The sequence below is a fragment of the Oncorhynchus kisutch genome, linkage group LG12 (genome assembly GCF_002021735.2).
Source record: "Oncorhynchus kisutch isolate 150728-3 linkage group LG12, Okis_V2, whole genome shotgun sequence".
Lineage (NCBI taxonomy): Eukaryota > Metazoa > Chordata > Actinopteri > Salmoniformes > Salmonidae > Oncorhynchus > Oncorhynchus kisutch.
In genome coordinates, this window is record NC_034185.2 from 55,050,081 (window position 1) to 55,072,320 (window position 22,240).

At 44.4% G+C, this 22,240-nt stretch overlaps 1 protein-coding gene across 3 annotated transcripts in view; it reads right to left on the reverse strand.

Moving 5' to 3' along the window:
• wdr17 (WD repeat domain 17) overlaps positions 1 to 22,240 on the reverse strand; it is a 32,247-nt gene that overhangs the window by 4,216 nt on the left and 5,791 nt on the right. The window contains exons 2-27 of one of the 3 annotated variants that reach the window (XM_031837837.1): positions 15,358 to 15,486; positions 14,905 to 15,088; positions 14,081 to 14,311; positions 10,313 to 10,564; positions 9,936 to 10,058; positions 9,263 to 9,450; positions 8,961 to 9,129; positions 7,309 to 7,400; positions 6,892 to 7,061; positions 6,409 to 6,573; positions 5,858 to 6,060; positions 5,262 to 5,411; positions 4,635 to 4,765; positions 4,195 to 4,320; positions 3,816 to 3,971; positions 3,368 to 3,432; positions 3,082 to 3,214; positions 2,791 to 2,882; positions 2,524 to 2,623; positions 2,032 to 2,171; positions 1,873 to 1,893; positions 1,547 to 1,658; positions 1,113 to 1,357; positions 764 to 865; positions 558 to 656; positions 190 to 379 (exon numbers count right to left, since the gene is read on the reverse strand). In XM_031837837.1, the coding sequence (XP_031693697.1) occupies positions 190 to 379; positions 558 to 656; positions 764 to 865; positions 1,113 to 1,357; positions 1,547 to 1,658; positions 1,873 to 1,893; positions 2,032 to 2,171; positions 2,524 to 2,623; positions 2,791 to 2,882; positions 3,082 to 3,214; positions 3,368 to 3,432; positions 3,816 to 3,971; positions 4,195 to 4,320; positions 4,635 to 4,765; positions 5,262 to 5,411; positions 5,858 to 6,060; positions 6,409 to 6,573; positions 6,892 to 7,061; positions 7,309 to 7,400; positions 8,961 to 9,129; positions 9,263 to 9,450; positions 9,936 to 10,058; positions 10,313 to 10,564; positions 14,081 to 14,311; positions 14,905 to 15,088; positions 15,358 to 15,480 (3,762 nt within the window). In that variant the 5' untranslated portion in view covers positions 15,481 to 15,486. Of the gene's footprint in view, positions 1 to 189; positions 380 to 557; positions 657 to 763; positions 866 to 1,112; positions 1,358 to 1,546; positions 1,659 to 1,872; positions 1,894 to 2,031; positions 2,172 to 2,523; positions 2,624 to 2,790; positions 2,883 to 3,081; positions 3,215 to 3,367; positions 3,433 to 3,815; positions 3,972 to 4,194; positions 4,321 to 4,634; positions 4,766 to 5,261; positions 5,412 to 5,857; positions 6,061 to 6,408; positions 6,574 to 6,891; positions 7,062 to 7,308; positions 7,401 to 8,960; positions 9,130 to 9,262; positions 9,451 to 9,935; positions 10,059 to 10,312; positions 10,565 to 14,080; positions 14,312 to 14,904; positions 15,089 to 15,357; positions 15,865 to 22,240 lie in introns of those variants that run through there. The other 2 variants (XM_031837835.1, XM_031837836.1) reach the window with 2 other exon arrangements.

Genomic DNA, 22,240 nt, shown 5'->3' on the forward strand with positions numbered 1-22,240 from the left:
TAAGGGGTTAGAAAGCATGGCGGTTTCGGTCTGGGTTGCTGCTGAGCCCTTTGTTTCCCTGACCCAGATTAAGCCTAGTCTCTAACCAAATTCTGTGTCCTCCAAACTGTCCCTTTGTGACCAACGCATTTTTCTGAATACACTTTGATTTATTTATTATTATTAATTGGTTGATTGTTTGAGGCTGACCTGGATCCTGAGTCCGGTAAAGCAGGAGACCTGGACATCAGAGTGGCTGGGCAGGTTGGAGCCTGTGACATAGTCGGGCCCCTCCAGGCCCCTGAGTGGCTCCTCCTGGAGTCTGTCTAGCAGATGGGCGTGCTCTGCCTTCTGGGCCTCTGACGGAGGGGTGTAAGGAGCCTCATCAGGACCCCTGGAGCTGGGTGGCATGGAGACAGAATCAAACGATTCAGACAGGTAAACACTGGTGTGTTTTAATGTCAGACTTTGAACCTCAAACTGTCTTGCCAGTCCAATACTTGGATGTGATGACTAACGTATTGGCCAGAGTAGAGTATATCAGAGTCATGGATTGATAAGACAATTCTTCCACTCACTTGATGAGAGACTGTGTGCAGGCCATCCAAGCCTCCAGCTCTACAGAGAGTTGCTCTATCTGTAAGGGAACAGACACCTCTCTCCTCTTCATCAACTGACTGGGGAGGAAGGTGAGAGGTCAGAGATAGGGCTTTTAAATTCAACGTTGAAGCATTAGGTGATGTAGGTTCAACACATACATTTACTGTGGTTTTTTGCATCTTACCTGGTGTACTCGTAAAGTGCAGGAACAATGCTGGAGTATTGTCTTCTGATGGCCAACAGTGCACCGATGTAGCCAGATAGGATGAGCAGCTCACTTCGAGCTCTATAACACAGAAAGAACATCCAAGGTGAGAGGGCTGAGGACCAATCTACAGCAGCAGACGTGACTTACAGGAGCAATTAGGGTTAAGTGCCTTGCTCAAGGGCCCATTGACAGATTTTTCACCTAGTCGGCTCAGGGATTCGAACCATAAACCTTTCGGTTTACTGGCCCAACACTCTTAACCACTAGGCTACCTGCCTAGACCCAGGTGACATTGTCTCACACATTCTGATTCCCGTTCACTTACTCAGTGAACTTGGCAAGTATGAGCCGGTCCGTTCTAATGTAACCCAGAAGGTCCAGGATAGGATGGACAGAGTCTACGGTCCAGTCAGAATCACTCAGCTGTTCTTTGACATGGGCGATGCCAACAAGCAGGGCTGCCTCGGGTTCTGGACTCATTAGATAGTACTTGACCGCGTTGAAGATGTCTCCCTCGCTGACAGCAGACTCAGCTAACGCCTGACACTCCTCCAGACTGGGAAGACCACACTGAAACAACAACACCAATTATTAACATGCATTTTATACTTCAATGTTGTTGTTGACATTTTCATGTCATATTGTCAATAGGTCTACTTCTATGTTTTTCTGTTTAAACAATTAGGACAGGTTTCCCAGACACAATTGGGACTAAAACGGATGCTCAATTGAGAATTTCCGCTGAAATTCAGCACCAACTTTTTCATGGATTTGGTCTATCTCCGAGGAGCTCCCAGGGTAGAAGGCACACAGCTTGGCCAGCAGGACCTCGTTGTCTGGGATCATCTGGAGAAGGTCAGCCGCCAGGTCCCTGGGAAGGAGAAGAGTGGTGACATCAGTCCAGTTGTTGGATTGCAGGGGACACATCCACACATCCCTTTGAAAACCTAAGCAGTCTTTAGGAATGAGGTAAGGTACTGGTACAAGACCAGGTACAACCGGATGGAACAAAATCAATGCAGAATAAAGTAAAATCATTTATCGCAGTAAACATAGGGTTATGATACATGAAACATGTGTAATACCTGCTTCCAACTGATGGAAAGCTACAAGAAATGAGAAGATGGAGATGATAAACAAATGCACTCTGTATATTCACAATCATATGGAGAATATATATATATATATAATCTAGCCTGTCATGTTCATTAGCCCTCTCATGGAGAGTTGTAACTGGCTCTTACCAGGTGGGTGTGGTCATGTACTTCCTGGCTAGTAGCTCCAGGACATAGTGAGTGGCCTGATTGGCTGATTCTCCCAACACCAGCCCTACACACACAGCCAGCTCCAGCTCATTACCCCGGATCAGACTGGCCATGGCTAGCTGTGGGGGACACACAACAACATGATAAGTTATGCATCTACTAAATATGCACATTTATGTTCACATTCATAGGCATTAGTGCTCTGTAGGTTTTTGCTCCAGCCCTACATGTAAACACCTGATTCAGCCAATCAAGGGCCAGAGGAGCCGCTGATTAGTAGAACCGGGTGTATTGGGAGTAGGGTTGGAACAAAACCCTGCAGGAGGGTAGCTCATGACCAGCTTTAGGTTTCAGCTTTAGGTTTCAACTAGCATACGCAACAGTGAATGTTATGTGTATATTACAAGAGAACATACAGAGAGGATCATATACGTAACCTTTGACGCCATCATGCCCTGTCTGTGTGTTTACCTCAGTGTTGTCCACAGCCAGGTGACAGCAGGCCGCCAGCACAGCACGGCCATCTTGGAAATACCACTCCGCTAGCTCCTTACATACACATTGCAGTAGCCTGGAACAACAGAGATTACACTTCACCCTCACAAGCCTGGGGTCATGAGGGGATATTCAGTTGCCCAGTATGGATGCAATGCACCATGGACAGGATGGTGATTATGTATGCTGTGGAACACACCAACATTATGCAAAATGGTGTATTTTCATGTGAAAAGGACACACCCGTTATATGCCTGTATGTCGTCGCTGTCTGTAGTGGTTGTATGGTTGATTACGGCGGTCTGAGGCACGTGGATGTTGCCTTCACAAGCTCCCTGTACAAGAACAAAGGTATGACGTTCGACAGCAATTTGGCTGAATGAACCTTCAATCCAGATAAGCCAATTAACATGGTGGTATGTTGTTCTCTCCTTTAGAGAACAGGGGTTCCGATTGGAACCAATACATGTTTTATATTATGTTACTTTGTTTTCTAACTATACAATTAATCATAGGATGCCAATGTTGTCATACCTGAGCCACTAGCAGCGCCTCGTTCAGTTGACCCCTGGCAGTAAAGAAGTTGACCAGCTTCCTCACGTCTCCTGTGGCGATGCAGTACGGGATGACATCATGGTTTTCTTCCTGCATCAGCTGGTCGGCTCTTCTACGAGGACACATGCATTGAGGAAGGAAGTCAACAACCACTGTTGTGGTTCTAATTGTAAGTCGCTCTGGATAAGAGCGTCTGCTAAATGGCTCAAATGTACACGTAACCATAAACATGCCTCTTGAAAAGACAAACTAACTCAAAACATACCGTTGCATGAGTTTCTTCCAATACTTTATGGATACACCAGGGGCAACTGACAATGCCTTGTCCCACTGACAAATACAGAAAACATGACAGACATCATCATTATGTACAGCAATTAATGCTGTGATTGTTAATTTGACACCCTTTAATGGGGGACATACTGTAATGCCGTATGATTCCATGTATTGTTCCTGATACACCCATAGTTGGTCTACACTCTTAGAAAAAAGGTTCTATCTACTACCAAAAATGGTTCTAAGGCTGTCCCCATATGAGAACCCTTTGAATAACCCCTTTCGGTTCCAGGTAAAACCCTTCTACACGGAACCCAAAAGAGTTCTACCTGGAAGCAAAAAGGGTTCTACCTATGGGGACAGCCGCAGAACCCATTTGGAACCTTTTTATTCTTCTAAGAGTGTAGCCTAGGGCCTATAATGAATCCGTCCATTACCTCTCCCAGTTCCACCATGAGTTCACAGTATCTCTGGATCTGCCCCAGTCTCAGATGGATCTCTGCTGCGTCTCTCAGTCTCTCCTCTTTACTGGGAGCCCCGATCCCCCCGCCGAACTTAGACATCTTCACTATGGTCAATTCCTGGGCCTCAGACTACAGAACAGACACATTGAAATGTGTACTGTAAGTGAATAGTCGTGAAACGTTTGATGTTCTTTTGAAAAACGAACCCCTTAGAAATACGATTCATACGCTTGGTCCAAAATCACTCCATCCCCCTTTCCTTTGGCCCTAACCCTTGGATGTTTGCAGATCTGAAGGGACTGGACCATGTGTGAGATGAGTCAGTCAGTCAGTCAGTCAGTGGTCGACTTACGGTTTTGAAGCGGACCAAGTGTTTCATGTGCATGATGCCCTTGCCGTAGCTCTGGGGAAGCAGACTGTCGTCCTGCCCATTGATCACTGACACCAGGTCCCACAGGTTATGACTCCCCCCTGGTGGCTGGAGGAAATAACATAGAAAAAGTATTCCTAAGCACTTCATAAGAGTAGGGAGTATGTAAAGTACAGTACATAATACATGGTGATTCCAGTAATATGTGCTAATATTACTACCAAATAGGAGTACTAACTTAAGAGATTTATCCATAGGTTATTTGATACCTGATGATGTAAAACTATACCAAGGAACAAACAACTATACTTCCATCAAACCATCAGTTAAAACCATGTTTCTGGACTACGGGAATGGAACAACTAAATGACCGTAAATAGAGTGCTATTCATTTAAGGAAAATTGCGAGTAAATATACTCACAGAGAAACATTCAGAGAACCACCTGAGTTTCTTCACCCGTACTTCACTGGAGAGTTTATCCAGCTCCTGCTTGATGTCTCTGGACACCTTCCCACAGAGCAGAGGGGTAGCACCAGGTACCATGGCCCTATCTGGAGGAGAGGAGGGGATATAGTACTCTACCATGATGTCATTCAGAATAATGGTTCTTGTGAGGCTATGTCGTGTTTGAACGGATACATATTTGCGGTATCACTCTCTCACGGTGGAGACAGAGTTATGAGCAATCAACATATTGATGTCATGAGTAATCAACACTTCTATAACAATATAGTCATAGTGACTGATGGGAGAGTGATTTACTGATGAATCCCTAATCCTGGAGTGTATACAGACAGAAATGTAGCACATAGAACTAACACGATTCCTTATTCTACATGGCCAGTGATGTAGAGGTAAAAAAAAATAGACAGGCACACGCTAACCGCAGTTCCTGGTGAGTAAAGTTACGCTCCCTATATTTTCAATGCATTTTTTCAGCGAAAGGTGGGTAAACGCTGGCACAAAATAAGGGTGTTTATGTGCCTTACCCTCCACTGTACATGTTCTACACAACACATTTCTTCAGTATCGTAATATTTGACTGACCTGTGTTGCCGATGATGTCATCCCAGCTGTGGTCAGCCAGGACGTTGACCAGGAGCGGAGCGATGAGCGGAGTGAGGGACCACAACCTGACCGTAGAGTCCCGGGAACATGAGGCCATGGTGAACGGACGGCTGGGGTGGCAAGTCAGGCCTGGAGGAATCAGATCAGGTTACAGTATTGCAGACACAGTGTCAGTGTAGAAACAGTACCATACATTTAATTTCACATTCATTGGCCTCTATAAAGCATAGCAGGTTTCCCCAACTGGTGGTCCACAGATACTTTTATTTGGCCCCCAAAGTTTGTTAACAACCCCCCCCCCCTATATTTCTTTTTTTTTTCTTGTTGGACATAAAAAGCTGTGAGCAAATCAGCTCCAAGTGATTTGAATTTTGACTCCCACGCATAATAGAGAGAGTCATGTGATTGTATGCAAACGCAAGCAAGGTTTGAGATGAAAATGTTTTAGTCAAATATGATATGTTTGGGCTTCTGGTGGTCAGTTTGCAGTCTAGAAATGATCCTGGGCCTGTGGCTGAGTCTATTTGATGATGGCTGCAGTGTGGTGTTCCTGATTCATTACTGAGGACCGGTACCATAAACATCAGCGCCGTGGTCGTAGCAGGTGTCCAGGCAGGTTCCGTCCCTGGTGTCCCAGACTTTAATGGTGTAGTCCCAGCTGCCGCTGGTCAGCAGGTAGGGTACCTCCGTGTTCCACATCAGGCCTCGGACCGGAGCCTTGTGACCACTCAGTACGTTGATACAGGCATCCTGGGTATAATCCCAGATACGCACAGTCCTGGAGAAGGAGGGAGGGGAGCGAGAGACAGAAAGAGAGAGAGAGAAAGGGAGCGAGAGACAGAAAGAGAGAGAGAGTGTGAGAGAGAGAGAGAGAGAGAGAGAGAGGGAGGTTATATACGGACTCCCATGTACATAATAGAGTGACTACTCAAACCAATGGCATCTGTATTGATAATGACAGCATATCAAATAACTACCTGTGTATCAGTACCTGTACAAAGTGTTTGCCATACATTATTCAGGTACTGTTATACATTGGTGGATGTGATAAATTACCCTAATGCAATGTGCTGTGAGACTCAGTGAAAGAACACATATGAATAATGTATTAATGTGCTGCGTGTACCCGTCATCTGAGCCACTGCAGAGAATACCCTCTCGGAGAGGAGACCAGCGCACGTGGAACACCTTGGCCAGGTGACCCGTGAACACCTTGAGTGGCTGGTCAGAACTGGTGGCCAGGTAGTACACGCGCACGTTTTTATCCTCACAACCCGTGGCTATCATGTCTCTGGGAATGGAGAGAGAAAGAAAAAAAAGAGTGAAAGAGAGAAAGAGACAGACAGAGAGACAGAGAGACAGAGAGAAGGAAGGAAGGAAGGAAGGAAGGAAGGAAGGAAGGAAGGAAGGAAGGAAGGAAGGAAGGAAGGAAGGAAGGAAGGAAGGAAGGAAGGAAGGAAGGAAGGAAGGAAGGAAGGAAGGAAGGAAGGAAGGAAGGAAAAAGAGAGCGAGAGAAAGGATAGATCTAGTAGAATATAGGTAACTTACTGTATCTTCCAGTATACCTGTTATACAGTATGAAAGGTGAACTACACAAGTGGACTCTTACTTGTTATTCTGGCTCCAGTCACAACCAAACACAGCAGCAGGGTGCTTGTACTTGTGTAAGACCCTGCCGTCGATGGTCCTAATGATGCAAAAGCCGTCGCCACTACATGTGGCTATTCTTTTAGAGTCCTTATGGCTCCATGCGATACAGAAGATACCATGATTCCCATGCTGTTGAGTACACAAGGGAACAAAATGTCTAAGACGTAAAAATAAATATTGATAAACTAAAGAGATTATTGATAGATCACTCTACTAACCTTTTCACACTATCATCGCGGCCCGAACAAAACTGTGCTGGCTAGTGGATGCGTGACCAGGCTAGCTCAGTACAGCTTGGTTTGGTTTAGCTCTGTCGGCTCAGTAGTGTGAAAAGCCCTTATGACTGTCATGTTTTTCGTCAGTGTTGTTGATGTACCTCATTGAATCGTGTGATCATCTTGCCTTTCTTCACATCCCAGATGAATGCACCGTTCCGGGACGTGGCTCCGGCTATGCAGTTCAGGTCTCCTTTCGAAGAACACACACGAAGATAACAAGAGACATATTTCCGACTTCCAAATGAACGAACGCAAGAAAAGCGCAACATGTTTCATAACTGGTTTGAATCATAAAAAAAGTGCATAAAGTTGACTTCTTAATTTATATTCAGTAAATCATTATTAATGGACAAGAACTCAAGGTAACACTTTACTTGAAAATATATACTTAAGGCAGTTTTCAAAATAAAAGTCAACATGACGAAATATGATATATTAAAGGGTGTTTCGAATTAGAGCATGGGAAGGTCGGAGTATGAGTGCATACTAAAGTATGCGCACTGGGACATGCGGGCACTTCTCGGCGGCGTACTCCATTTGTACATGTTTTGACACGTGCATAGACGCAAGCTTCAATGGAAAGTGTGCACGGGAATATGATGCAAACATGTAAAAAAAACGCGCTCAATTCTTGACATCAACGGGCATTATTTGAGCTGAAGCGAGAAAAAATAAACTGACTACAATGTTTTTTTCTTGATATATTAAGAAATGCATACTGTGTTATTTTTTGGCATGTTTACCTGCCTACAATATCCACTGTACTGTGCAGAGATAGCAAGACTAGCAATTCAATAGGGGGACTTGTTAGCTACTACTGTTAGCTAGCTAGATAGCCACGAAGAATTAGTAGCGAGCTACCGACGAAGAATTGACATCAACCTTGCATAACATTCGATTTAGGTCATTTTTGCCTGTTAATTTAAACTGTCTGGTTAGCTAGATTATTACGATTCTGTTAAGGGAATTTTTTATCAATGATGACTAATTATGTATACATTTCAATCAGGACTGACTAATCAGAATACTATTATGTTACTGTATATGTATGAATTTTCTTTTTAATCCTAGTACTGAATATAATGTGTGTAAATATAATCAAGAATTAGAACAATGACTGTCTGTACCATGGCAGAAATGAATTAACGTATAGCCAGTCTGGCTAGAAGGCTTATCTACACAAGCATGGCCTTGGCTCGGTCATATATTATCTTAAATAGGGAGAGACATGTGAGAACCATACAGCCATTGTACTACAGCGGAGATGACATGGGCTAGTACTGAAACTAATGACGTCATTTTCAGTTTATAATCTGTGGTAAAATGTGTAATGGGCAGTACTCTCGTGAATAAAGGCTGCTATTTGACTTTAAGACTGGGCTCTGTCCATTTTTATACTAATAAGGGACATACATATCCTTATGAATAGACAGAGTGTTTAATTTTAATTGGGTGTTAAAACATAGAGGAATTTAATTCCTGTAACAGATTCACATGTAGCTAGCTGATAGTTATGAAGTAAAACATTTGCTTTGTGTATATCTTGTTTCGTCTCTATTGTTGCCATTGTCCTGGCTGGAAGAAGGTTCACTGAATGGGGAGGTGCAGCGTGAGGTAATACAGTAGGGGTAATACAGTCTCGTCCTCGGAGAGTGCACTCGGAGCACGAGAGTGTGGAACAACGGTACAATGCATATTGAGAAACACCCAAAGTTTTATGGTCTGTGTGTGTTCTCTCCCCATGTCTTACCAGGAGCCCAGGACAGAGAGTAGACCACACCCTCGTTGCCGGGAGACGTATAAACCGCTGTGAGGGTGTTGATGTCCCACACCTTAATAGTCCCGTCAAACGAGGCTGTCGCCAACAGGTTGGGGTCGTCTGGCTTGAATTTACAGTCAAATATGGTCTCCACATGACCCTGAGAACAACATATTGTTTCATGGTCAGGTCATCTTCAACATGAACTGGATTGGGAGTTGTGTAAAACAGAAATGCAGACACTAACAAGAAATAGAAGAACGCCCTTATCCCAATTCTCCTCCCTCCCTCACCAGGTCTCGTAGGAAGTCCCACTTCTTGGCTCCCATGTCGTAGAGCCCCACCCCTCCATCCATGAAGCAGCAGACCGCGTGGCCCGGGGGGAGGGAGAAGGCCTGGTTCTGGGATAGAGTAGGAGGAGGAACAGCCTCACTGGTAGATGATGTGTAATGGCTCTTTGTCGGGGAGATGGAGCTCAAGGCTGAAAAGAGGGTAGGAGGCAAATAATGGCGGGGCCAGGGGGAGTCAGGAGGGGTCAGGTGATAGCAAGAATGGGGAAAGAACACACTATGCTATAGAAAAGTTACAGTTTTTCCAAGAGATATTGCAATCTTATTTCACAAGATCAGTCATTCATATCCAAAACTCTGAAAGTTATTGTTCCCTTTTAGAAAAAAGGGATCCAAAAGGGTTCTTCCGCTGTCCCTATAGTGTAACCCTAGGTAGAACCCTATTGGGTTCCATATACAACTCTCTGTGGAAAGGGTTGTACATGGAACCCAAAAGGATTATGCCTTGAAACAAAACGGTTTTACCTCGAACCAAAAAGGGTGTCTTCAAAGGGTCCTCCTATTGGGACAGCTGTAGATAGCACCTTTTTTTCTAAGAGTGTACTGCAGACTGTGGATTCTACCCTAATTTGTGGATTATTAGAGCTAATGCCTCAGTAGTGTGTCAGATGCTTACATTTCTTGGCTGGGGGAGAGTTTAACACATGTAAAGCATGGAAGCCGGTCTTCTTCAGTTTAAAGTTGTCCAGCGGTGTAGATCTGGACACGTTCCATATCCTCAACACACCGACTTGAGAATCTGGGAACAGAAGGAACACGTTGGAACAGTTCTAAAGGCCTGAGCCTTACACACCTGACCTCTAGCTACCTACACTGATAAACATACCCCACCCCGTGTAAAGAACAAACCCAGGGCTGTGACCTTACCGTAACCCCCAGCACCCTATGTCTTTACCTCTAGTGATGAACAGGCCGGGGGCACGCTTTCACCTCCCCCCTGCACCCTAACCCATTGTACCCTACGCCGTAAACCCTACCCCAATATTTCCTTACCTCCAGTGATGAACATGCCGGGTGCACTGGGAACCCAGGCCAGACACTGTACAGAGGCAGCTGAACTGGGGAAGCTGAAAGTAGTGACACAGGTGAGCCCCTCTGAGTCGACCATTCTGATGCCATTATGCTGGTTGGCCACTAGGAGGTAGTCTGTAGACAGGGGATCCCACTCCAACGCTGTGACCGGGTCCTCCTCGTCCGTCCCCTCTAAAGACTCCGGGCGCAACACGTGCTTCTGGTTTTTAGATCCTAGGACAGGAGAGGAGACCTGCTGCATCAACTGACTAAATGAAGTCACCACAGCCCCGAATGAAATACCTGGAGGTACCAAAAAAAGGTTCTCATGTGGAATAAACAGTCAACAAATACATATTTAAAGGTTGTGTTTTTTCTTCCGGGAACTGATTCTACTGATAGCAGCTATTTCGAAGTAACTCTTTTGTTACTGAGAATTTTCCTGCACGGCAGAAAATGCAAACTTGTATTGTATTCAAGGTTTTAAAAGGCTTCTATAGTATGTCATTTTCACTTCAAAATGTCAGTCTTGATTTGCCCTAACAAAAAATTTGTTACAAAATAGCTGTTACAAAATTTGTTACAAAATATATCCATGAATTATAATCCACATAATAATTCACATTTCCTGTTGCTGCAGGATTATTTTCCTGCTGTAGCAAACTGGCTCAAATTAAGATCCTACATCTGTACTTGCAATAATTGTAATATGTGGTTGTTTTTCTGGATAAGAGTGTCTGCTAGCTAAATGACTCAAATGTAAAATTGTTTGTAATAGGGAAGCGCATGCCCGGTTCTTGCCAGTTCTTGCCCAGCCCAATTGAGATGCAGCCACAGTCTAGAATGTCTATAGTCTATTGAGATAGCCTCAATCTAGACTGAGTACGGATGTGTACTCAGTAAGGATGTGTATTGTGAGTACGAATGTGTACTGAGTATGGATGGTACGGAAGTGTACCAAACTCACTAAAAGTGGCAATAATAAAGCCTCTCTTGAAAAAGCCAAACCTTGACCCAGAAAATATAAAAAACTATCGGCCTATATCGAATCTCGAATTTTAGAAAAAGCTGTTGCGCAGCAACTCACTGCCTTCCTGAAGTCAAACAATGTATATGAAACGCTTCAGTCTGATTTTAGACCCCATCATAGCAATGAGACTGCACTTGTGAAGGTGGTAAATGAACTTTTAATGGCGTCCGACCGAGGAAATTTTCAATTTCTTAGGCAGCTCGGGGATTCAATCTTGCAACCTTTCCATTACTAATCCAACACTCTAACCACTGGGCTACCTGCCGCCCTGCCCCACCCTGCCCCGCCCACTAGGCTACCTATCTGTCCTCGTGCTCCTAGACCTTAGTGCTGCTTTTGATACCATCGATCACCACATTCTTTTGGAGAGAGTGGAAACCCAAATTGGTCTACACGGACAAGTTCTGGCCTGGTGTAGATCTTATCTGTCAGAAAAATATCAGTTTGTCTCTGTGGATGGTTTGTCCTCTGACAAATCAACTGTAAATTCCGGTGTTCCTCAAGGCTCCGTTTTGGGGTCACTATTGTTTTCACTATATATTTTACCTCTTGGTGATGTAATTCGGGAAACATAATGTTAACTTTCACTACTATGCAGATGACACACAGCTGTACATTTCGATGAAAATGAAAATTGTCTTCCCTGGAAACCTGTGTTTCAGACATAAGGAAGTGGATGGCTGCAAATGTTCTACTTTTAAACTCGGACAAAACAGAGATGCTTGTTCTAGGTCCCAAGAAACAAAGAGATCTTCTGTTGAATCTGACAATTAATCTTGATGGTTGTACAGTCGGTGCAAATAAAACTGTGAAGGACCTCGGCGTTACTCTGGACCCTGATCTCTCTTTTGAAGAACATATCAAGACTTTTTCAAAGACAGCTTTTTTCCATCTACGTAACATTGCAAAAATCTGAAACTTTCTGTTGAAAAATGTGGCAGAAAAATGTATCCATGCTTTTGTCACTTCTAGGTTAGACTACTACAATCCTATATTTTGTGGCTACCCGGATAAAGCACTAAATAAACTTCAGTTAGTGCTAAACACGGCTGCTAGAATCTTGACTAGAACCAAAAAATGTGATCATATTACTCCAGTGCTAGCCTCTCTACACTGGCTTTCTGTTAAGGCAAGGGCTGATTTCAAGGTTTTAATGCTAACCTACAAAGCATTACATGGGCTTGCTCCTATCTATCTTTCCGATTTTGTCCTGCCGTACATACATACACGTACGCTACGGTCACAGACGCAGGTCTCCTTACTGTCCCTAAAATTTCTAAGCAAACAGCTGGAGGCAGGGCTTTCTCCTATAGAGCTCTATTTTTATGGAATGGTCTGCTTACCCATGTGAGAGATGCAGACTCTGTCTCAACCTTTTAGTCTTTATTGAAGACTCATCTCTTCAGTAGGTCATATGATTGAGTGTTGTCTGGCCCAGGAATGTGAAGGTGACCGGAAAGGCACTGGAGCAACGAATCCCCCTTGCTGTCTCTGCCTGGACGGTTCCCCTCTCTCCACTGGGATTCTCTGCCTCTAACCCTATTACAGGGGCTGAGTCACTGGCTTACTGGTGCTCTTCCATGCCGTTCCTAGGAGGGGTGCGTTACTTGAGTGAGTTGAGTCACTAATGTTATCTTCCTGTCCGGGTTGGCTACAACTTCGGTTGTGCCATGACGGAGATCTTTGTGGGCTATACTCGGCCTTGTCTCAGGATGGTAAGTTGGTGGTTGAAGATATTCCTCTAGTGGTGTGGGGGCTATGCTTTGGCAAAGTGGGTGGGGTTATATCCTGCCTGTTTGGCCCTGTCCGGGGGTATCGTCAGACCGGGCCATAGTGTCTCCCGACCCCTCCTGTCTCAGCCTGGAGTATTTCTCCTGTCTTATCCGGTGCCCTGTGTCAATTTAATTATGCTCTCTCTAATTCTCTCTGTCTCTTTTCTCTATTTATTTATTTCTCTCTCTCCTTTCTTTCTTTCTTTCTTTCTTTCTTTCTCTCAGAGGACCTGAGCCCTAGGACCATGCCTCAGGACTACCTGGCCTGATGACTCCTTGCTGTCTCCAATCCACCTGACCGTGCTGCTACTCTAGTTTCAACTGTCCTGCCTGCGGCTATGGAATCCTGACCTGTTCACCGGATGTGCTACCTGTCCCAGACCTGCTGTTTTCAACTCTCTAGAGACAGCAGGAGCGGTAGAGATACTATGAATGATCGGCTATGAAAAGCCAACTGACATTCACTCCTGAGGTGCTGACCTGTTGCACCCTCAACAACCACTGTGATTATTATTATTATTTGACCCTGCTGGTCATCTATGAACATTTGAACATCTTGGCCATGTTCTGTTACAATCTCCACCCGGCACAGCCAGAAGAGGACTGGCCACCCCTCATAGCCTGGTTCCTCTCTAGGTTTCTTCCTAGGTTCTGGCCTTTCTAGGGAGTTTTACCTAGCCACCGTGCTTCTACACCTGCATTGCTTGCTGTTGGGGTTTTAGGCTGGGTTTCTGTACAGCTCTTTGTGACATCAGCTGATGTAAGAAGGGCTTTATAAATAAATTTGACTGATGGATTGACTATCCTTAGACTATTGAGATGCAGCCTCAGTCTAGACTATCTTTAGACTATTGAGATGGCGCCTCAGTCTAGACTACCTAGAGACTATTGAGATGCAGCCTCAGTCTAGACTATCTTTCAACTATTGAGATGCAGCCTCAGTCTTACCTGGCTGGAAGATAGAGAGGCTCCCGTCTGTGTGTCCAAACACCACCTTGCCCTTCTTGACGGGGTGCCAGCGGAACAGACAGATATCAGACAGGAAGCTGTGTGCCTCCTTGTGGATGGTGACGCCGGCGTCCAGCCCGCTGATGGCCCACAGGTAGAGAGGGCCCCGGTGGGACACAAACGCCACGCCGTCACCTGCGTTCCAGCACCAGCTCAGAGACGCTGGGATGCCTGGGTGAGGGTACACAAGGGTTGGAGACACATTAGATACACACACACACATACACACACACACACAAACAAACACACACATTCACCCACCCCCCCACCCGCCCACACACACTCTCTCTCTCCTAGAAAAACAAATAACACCGAACCACCCAGTCGTCAGCCATCTCCCTCCTGATAGGAGTCAGTGTAGCAGCAACAATAGCCAGTCCTAATGACATTACTAAGCACACAAACACTTCACTACACTGAGTCACCCTCCCAAGGCAACCCAACCTACTCTCTCTAGCCTCTCTGACACGTCTCCCATCAGTAGTGTCTAAAGAGGAGCCTACTCCCAGGTAAACTCCCTTACCACTGGTCCACAGTCATTCCTCATTTCCATTCTGATGATTGATCAGAACCAGTATCTTTTGCGTTATACAGACCATGTGTCTCTATGTTCAGTACATTTGGTGTTATCTAATCCGGCCACAGCTTTCCGCTCCACCTTGTTTCACTCTATTTCAAAACGTTTTCTCCCTACTGAACACCCCCTCTGGCCCACCCACTCCCCTGTACATCTGCCTCCACTGGGCATAGTTCATTATCAGTACCTTTGGTGTTATCCAGCCTGGCCACAATCTTCTGCTCTGCCACGTTCCAGATGATGAGCAGGTTGTCAGCGCTGGCGCTGGCAAACACCTCGGGGTTGTGTGGGCACCACGATATGGCCGTGATGGTCTTCTTGTGCTCTGACATGATGGCTCGAAGCTTGAACTCATTGTATCTGTGGTCCAACTGCATGGGTGCAGACACATTGGTATTGGTGTTGTATATGTAAACAGATGGAGTGGCAGAGATAACGATAGATAAGGAAAACGTCAATGACAGAAATCACTTGCAGATTAGACATCTCTTTTGAATGTCCTTTCGACAGAGAAGTGAGAGAGCACACGCAAAGAGAGACGCACGCACGCCAACGCACGCACGAGCACACACAAACGCACACACACAAACACACACACACAAACACACACACACACACCGATGTTTGCCTAGCTAATTACCTGGTAGACATATATAGCAAGTGTTGCACAGTAAGCGAACCGGTCTTCACTGGCTGCACACACATCTTTGTTCCAGGGCTGGCACCCGGCAGCCAGCAGGCCCACCTGTTTCACCTGGGACATCTTTATCTGCGACACACAGAGAAGAGAACACAGGCACCAGAACACAGGCAATGCTCTGTGATTCTTATTCATGGAGTGGGGGATACATTCAGGTCTAAAGTATGTTCTGTTCTCATGTACTGTACATCAGTCTTGCATTTCAGAACCGATAATACATTAAAATGGCTTACTATTTAGCTGTAATAGGCCATTCTCACAATAACAGCACAGTTGCCTTAAATGCGTACTGATAAGAAACGTAGTTTGACATTTCACATGGAGCGCCAGTCACTTTGTAAGCAAACAGATTCGAGAGATGTTGTACATGAATCAGTGAAAACACCAGCATGTAAACTCAGCAAACTCTCACTGTCAACTGTGTTTATTTTCAGCAAACTTAACGTGTAAATATTTGTATGATTCAACAACTGGGACATAAACTGAACAGGTTCCACAGACATGTGACTAACAGAAATTGAATAATGTGTCCCTGTTCAAAGGGGGGTCAGAATCAAAAGTAACAGTCAGTATCTGGTGTATAATATATATATAATATATAATATATATATATATATATATATATATATATATATAAATAGTAAAGCACTAATAGTAAGGCAGGTCCCAAAATCGACCCCTATGGGACGCCTTTAGTAATATCAAGGTAAGTTGACTTGACACTATCAGAAAGCACACATTGTGTCCTGTCTGACAGAAGGTTATACACTCAACTTCCGTGCCAGTTCCACTACTCTTAAACCTTTGGATGCCTTCTACCCTTGCGCACTTCGCTTTATAACAGGTGACAGTTCCTGCATCCTGTATCAAAAAGTTGGCTGGTCCTCATTAAAGTCCTGTAGATCATAACCTGTCTTCTGTCTCAGCCAGACAGAAACAGAACATAACAGAACCCGTGAGCACGTACATAGACAAAACACATTGACAAAACGCATTGACAAAACGCATCGACAAAAACGTATCGACAAAACACATTGACAAAACGCATTGACAAAACGCGTAGACAAAACGCGTAGACAAAACGCATAGACAAAACACAGCTTGACTCCTCCCCTTCTCTCTCCTTCCCTCGTTCTATCTCCTCCTCCCATCTTTTCCCTACCTTTACGTCGGCATTATTCTTAGTGTACCACTCCAGATTGTCTGTGTCCATTTTCCAGAAGGATCCCTTCACCCTCCAGTCTCTCCAAAGCAAGATTAACAAAGCTCTCTGTTAGAGGGAAGGTAGCTAGCTAACAGATTGACAAGGCTCTCTGTTAGAGTGAAGGTATCTAGCTAACAGATTGACAAGGCTCTCTGTTAGAGTGAAGGTAGCTAGCTAACAGATTGACAAGGCTCTCTGTTAGAGTGAAGGTAGCTAGCTAAGAGATTGACAAGGCTCTCTGAGAGCGAAGGTAGCTAGCTAACAGATTGACAAGGTTCTCTGTTAGAGGGAATGTAGCTAGCTAAGCTTACAGAGCTGAGGTGTGGTGATGTTGTCACAGCGAAGACAGAGCCGGCGAGTGAAGAGAGACGAGCCTTGTGGGTTCGTCTCAGAGATAGAGACGGAGGAGTGTGTGTATGTGTGCGTGTGTGTATGACTGTGTGTGTATGTGTGTGTGCACTCATTGACTGGTGCAGCATAGTTGTGTGTATGTGTGGGAGACAAGTGCAGCCCCCACCGGTAGCCAGGCAACTGCAGCTCCCTGTATTAAAATGACGTGTCTTATAACTCCCCCTCGTACACACACACACACACACACACACACACACACACACACACACACACACACACACACACACACACACACACACACAGCCCGATTCACACATACATCTGTGAATCTACTCATGTACCATGATGATAAATCCCCTACCTATACACACCTACCCACAATGCACACACACACAAACATACAAGTACCTACACACACTCAGGAGCGTAACATAAACAATACACACTTCCTCGCCCTAAACCCCTGACTACACACCTCAATGACTGCTCACCTCACCCACAACCACCTAACTAACCCGGCACAACCTCTAGCGGAGACCCACCGTTCCCCCTTGCCATCCCCAGTTCCAGTCTCCTGTGTTGCTGGCTCTCTCCTCCGTCAGAAAAATGGTAACAATGCAATCAGCGTAATGGCCCCTGCTGATAAGGACACAGTGGAGAGATCCCTCACTGGGTCTAGAGAGGCTAACAATCTCTATTATAAAGCCTCAATCTGCATGACAATGATGGTGGAAAAAGACAGGATGCTGGAGATAGAGATATTCCTGACTTTGAGTATCGGATTGGTCTCTAAACTCATCTGAGCATCTGAGATTGGTTGGGGGGGCTTGGAGGGTCTTCATATGATATTTTACAGAGAGAGAGAGAGAGAGAGAGAGAGAGAGAGAGGACAGAGACAGAGACAGAGAGAGAGAGAGAGAGAGAGAGAGAGAGAGAGAGAGAGAGAGAGAGAGAGAGAGAGAGGAGAGAGGAGAGAGAGAGAGAGAGAGAGAGAGAGGAGAGAGGAGAGAGAGAGAGAGAGTTTGTGTGTGAGTGTGAGTGTGCATTCGGAGCAAATGGAATGGCATCAAACACATAGAACCCATGTGTTTGATACCATTCCAGCCATTACTACCAGCCCGTCCTCCCCAATTAAGGTGCCACCAACCTCCTGTGGCATCCATGTATGTGTGTGTGTGGACAGGACAGTAGATACGGTAATGACTAGACACACTTGTCTCTAATTAGCAGGAGAATGACAAATGTACCTTCAACTAATGAATGAATGGATTAGATGGAGAGTCAAGTGGTAGCTCAGTTGGTAGAGCATAGTGTTTGCAACGCCATGATAGGGGGTTTGATTCCACAGACCACCAAGTTAAAAAACATGTATGTATGCATGACTGTAAGTCACTTAATGGTATATGTGTTTTTCTAAGTGTGGTGGACATGGGTGGAGGAGAGGTGGATGAATGTGTAGGTGGGTTTGTTCGGTGATGCCGCGACTATGTTCGTGATCAGACTCACATCCCAGCACCCTCGGCTGCGGGGGTGAGCGACAGAGAGGAAACTTGGTGCAGCGTTACCTAGGCGATGGAGGCAGACTCAGGAAGGCTGTTCAACTGAAGTAGCCCTGAGCACTGCTTGAGGGAGAGAAAAAGAGAGACGGGGGGAGAGATAGAGAAGTGGGGAGAGGGAGAACAGACAGAGTGTGAGTGAGAAAGAGAGGTGTAAGTTGCTCATCCTTACTGAAAGAGTTAAACCATCCATTCAGAGTACGAATGATAAAATCATAACTATAAAACGGGTGATTTGAGCCCTGAATGCTGATTGGCTGAAAGCTGTGGTATATCAGACAGTATACCATGGGTATGACAAAAAACATGATTTACTGGTCTAATTACATTGGTAACCAGTTATAATATCAATAAGGTATTGTGGTATGGCCAATATACCACGGCTAAGGGCTGTATCCAGGCACTCTACATTCCGTAGTGCATAAGAACAGCCTTTAGCCGTGGTATATTGGCCATATACCACACCCCCCCGGGCCTTATTGCTTAAGTATAGACTAATGACACCAAGTCCTGCTTTTTTGCCGAGATGCCTGACAATGCACTCTCCGTTAAGCTACATTATTAATACTACAGCTACAGCCGGTCATTAGACTGCTACACCAATCTCTTGATGAGATGTGTCCTGCAGGACTACTTGGCTGGAAGCCCTACACACTGTGGTGATGGTTTGTTACTGGTCACAGAGGTCAAGGACAATCCAAGGAGAGGAGCACAGCAGGACGAACCAGTCCACAACTGAATAAAGAGTTTTACAACGTTCTATCCCTTTCTTGAACCCCTCCCATCCTCTAGTATGACGCCTGGCATGTATGATCAACAAGTCTAATGAATTCAATTCCTCACGACAACCAAGTGAATTCAAATGTTTTTGAAGACGACTGGAATGCAAAATGCAAGACCGCGGTTATGCTCACTGGGTAATATTATTCAGACTCCTAGGCATATATCAGCTCTGCACATGAAAGCTGGGGATGTTTTCAAAGGCTCTATATCACTGCAGCCACGTTGCCTTTACTGCCAAGGGAAGAACAGCCGTACGGTTTAATTAGCCACCAAAGGACCAGTGGTTTTTGTAACCTTGCAGCAGTACGATCTACAAATTCCAGTCATATGCTGCCTCTCTCTCCACTTTGCCGTCGAGTCCCCCCCTTTCCTTCTAACTCTGGGAATTTAATTTAATTGATTTCAGGAAGATTAGGTCTAATTGGCATGAAATGTAATGGAATTTACATGACCAAAACAAATTATGACAAGAATAAAAACTCTCTCTCTCTCTGCCTTAGGGTTGATTTTGATTTCTATAAAATGATTAACGGTGTGGAGATGTTTCAGGAGGTATGGGGGGGTCAGGGGGGTTGTCTGTACAACAGGAGAGGAGGGGTTGGATGTATGTTTGTAATGTGGTGCTGGATTGGGAATTGTATTGTACTGTGTTGTTGTGTACTGTGTAATGTGATTGTGTGGAGGTTCGGGTGGCACGCAATGTGTTTTTATGGGGGTTAATGTGTTGTTTTTAGTGGAATGAGTCTCTCTCTCTCAATTCAATTCGAAAGGCTTTATTGGCACGGGGAAAAAAGAGAATAAACACAAGTGAAATTAACAAAAGAAAAAAGAACAGTTAAACAAACGTTTCAAAGAAATAGAGACTTTTAAAATGTCATATTATAGCTACGTACAGTGTTATAACAATGTGCAAATAGTTCAAGTACAAAAGGGAAAACAAAAAAACATAAATATGGGTTGTATTTACAATGGTCTCTCTCTCTATCCTGTCTACTCTGACAAGCTAGCCGTCGGTTGATCATGAAGAAGCGAAGACTATATTATTCACCTCTATTTATTCCTTCTGTTCACGGTGGAAAGAATGAAGGATGTCCACACTGACAACACACACCAGAGGAGTTTTCCAATACACACCAGAAGTGTTTTCCAATACACACCAGAGGAGTTTTCCAATACACACCAGAAGTGTTTTTCCAATACACACCAGAGGAGTTTTCCAACACACACCAGAAGTGTTTTCCAATACACACCAGAAGTGTTTTTCCAATACACACCAGAAGTGTTTTCCAATACACACCAGAAGTGTTTTTCCAATACACACCAGAAGTGTTTTCCAATACACACCAGAAGTGTTTTCCAATACACATCAGAAGTGTTTTCCAATACACACCAGAAGTGTTCCAATACACACCAGAGGAGTTTTCCAATACAGACCAGAGGAGTTTTCCAATACACACCAGAAGTGTTTTCCAATACACACCAGAGGAGTTTTCCAATACACACCAGAAGTGTTTTCCAATACACACCAGAGGAGTTTTCCAATACACACCAGAGGAGTTTTCCAACACACACCAGAAGTGTTTTCCAATACACACCAGAAGTGTTTTTCCAATACACACCAGAAGTGTTTTCCAATACACACCAGAAGTGTTTTCCAATACACATCAGAAGTGTTTTCCAATACACACCAGAAGTGTTCCAATACACACCAGAGGAGTTTTCCAATACAGACCAGAGGAGTTTTCCAATACACACCAGAAGTGTTTTCCAATACACACCAGAGGAGTTTTCCAATACACACCAGAAGTGTTTTCCAATACACACCAGAGGAGTTTTCCAATACACACCAGAAGTGTTTTCCAATACACACCAGAAGTGTTTTCCAATGCACACCAGAGGAGTTTTCCAATGCACACCAGAGGAGTTTTCCAATACACACCAGAAGTGTTTTCCAATATAGTGTTTATGGACATCTCTTTTTATGGAAACAAAGTTGTGTAATGGCAATCAAAGTTGTGTAATGAAACATATGAAATAATCTGTGAAAAGTGTTGCTCTCGGGCAATTCCACGGCAACGGAATTGCGCTGAGAATGAGATTTCTCACTTTAAAATGGATGCCAAACAAAAAACATTGATTCAAAAGTCGAATAAACCATACAACTCTATGCACAAGGACTACTTTTGACACGTTACACTGAACATTTGACTAAAACACAGTTACTGGAAGAACTATGGAGATGCAGAGTTTGGTAACAGAATGTTAAATATCTGCTCTGAATTAAGATTCAAAGATGGAGAAATAAAATAATGGAGTGTCAGCTATGACATGACACCTTAACTTTTAAAAATTATATTTTGGTATTGAACTACAGTAAGTGAAGAAGATTTACAATCGGTAATGGAATTGCAGGAACGGAATTTCATCATGGGTCCATGGTCTGTACTATACAGAAGTGCATAATTATGGATATGAATGTCATTCTCTTCATGGTGATGTATCCTAACTAGGTACACAAAGGTAGAAATGTGCAATATCCTCCTTCACATATTTGGGTATTATTCTACACTGTTACTTTAATGTGCTTCTGGCCCCAATCAAGAACATATTTGGTTGGTCTGGACCGGACCAATCATAGCCGTCTATGTTTCACAAGTTTGAACATCAAAGTGCAGCACAGAAGAGCTCAGTAGTGTAGAGTTCAGTACAGTACAGTACAGTAGAGCAGAGCAGAGCAGAGCAGTTCAGTAGAGTAGAGTAGAGCAGAGCTCACTACAGTAGAGTAGAGTAGAGCAGAGTTCAGTAGAGTAGAGTAGAGCAGAGCTCACTACAGTAGAGTAGAGTAGAGCAGAGTTCAGTAGAGTAGAGTAGAGCAGAGCTCAGTACAGTAGAGTAGAGTAGAGTTCAGTAGAGTAGAGCAGAGCAGAGC